At 54.5% G+C, this 1,142-nt stretch overlaps 1 protein-coding gene across 2 annotated transcripts in view; it reads left to right on the forward strand.

The window, feature by feature from the left end:
• Positions 1 to 137: 137 nt before the first annotated feature.
• The window catches only part of TLE1 (transducin like enhancer of split 1), a 112,361-nt gene continuing 111,356 nt past the window's right edge, over positions 138 to 1,142 (forward strand). For both annotated transcript variants that reach the window (XM_019517412.1, XM_019517413.1), the window contains exons 1-2: positions 138 to 208; positions 511 to 611. In XM_019517412.1, the coding sequence (XP_019372957.1) occupies positions 194 to 208; positions 511 to 611 (116 nt within the window). In that variant the 5' untranslated portion in view covers positions 138 to 193. The remainder of the gene's footprint in view (positions 209 to 510; positions 612 to 1,142) is intronic.

Genomic DNA, 1,142 nt, shown 5'->3' on the forward strand with positions numbered 1-1,142 from the left:
TTGCATGCAAATGACAGGGGAGGGGAGGGGCTGCCCTACCCTACCCTACCCTACCCTACCCTTGGCTGCCAGGTTGGCTTCTTCCTCCCCCTCCACCCTGCTGCAGCCAAACTCAGTCGGGGCTGGGGAGGTGTCTCCCCCCCTGGCCTCACCTGTAATTGCGGGGAGGAGCTGGCCCCTTGCCCTGCCTGGCATGGTGGTGACAAGTGTAAGGGGGAGGGGCTGGGGGAGTTATGGGCATAGGGCAGGGGCCACCTGGTTTGGAAAGGAGGGGGAGTGAGTAACAAGTGTGAGAGGAGGGAAGCAATGGGGCTGGGCAGGCTGTTCCCTCCCTGTGCCCTGTCCCACTCGCTTTCCTGGCAGGATGCTGCAGAAGGGACCCCGGGTGACAGCAGTGCCCGCAGCTCAGTTTCAGGGAGTTGGGCTGTGGTCCCTAGCTGTCCTGCCTGCTTTTGTTTCAAGGTTTTCTTTTTTTTTTTCCTCTCTCTCTTTCTCTCTTCTCTGCCTCAGACGCCGCACCAGGCTGCAGGTCAGCCCTTCAAATTCACTATCCCGGAATCCCTGGATCGGATCAAAGAGGAGTTTCAGTTCCTCCAAGCACAGTATCACAGGTGAGTCCTGCCTGCCGGCTTCTTGCCTGCTTTCTTGGCACTGGAGAATTGGGCCACATCCTGCCTCGAGGAGGATTTCAGGCTGGTACGCAGTGTGCTGGCTAGCGGGGTGTGTTTCTTTCTCCCTTGCTCCATGCTCACTGGGGGAAAAGTAGCTGCCGATTGTATTTGTCACCAGATGGTGGCGTGTGGAGTCGCAGTTAAAGCCCTGTCATTCGCTCCTCTCTTTACTTGCCATTGTTTTCACTGTTTTTGCTGCTGTTGGATTTGTAGAGAAGCAGGGCTAGAAGGGACCTCCAGAGTTTATCTAGTCCAACCCCCCTGCCTGAGGCAGGATCATCCTTATCCAGATCATCCCATACAACAATGTTTGGTTGAACTTTATTTCGTGTGTGTTTAAAGCTTCCCAAGAGCTGTCAATATTTGTGTTTTCTTTTGCTGATAGGCTAGGCTCGGGTCAGTGGATACTCTTGCCCGTTCCTTGCACTACTGAGTTACTGTTGAAGTAAGAACGTCAAGTTCAGTAAGATG

Source organism: Gavialis gangeticus, unplaced genomic scaffold (assembly GCF_001723915.1).
Source record: "Gavialis gangeticus isolate Ggan-Ray unplaced genomic scaffold, GavGan_comp1, whole genome shotgun sequence".
Lineage (NCBI taxonomy): Eukaryota > Metazoa > Chordata > Crocodylia > Gavialidae > Gavialis > Gavialis gangeticus.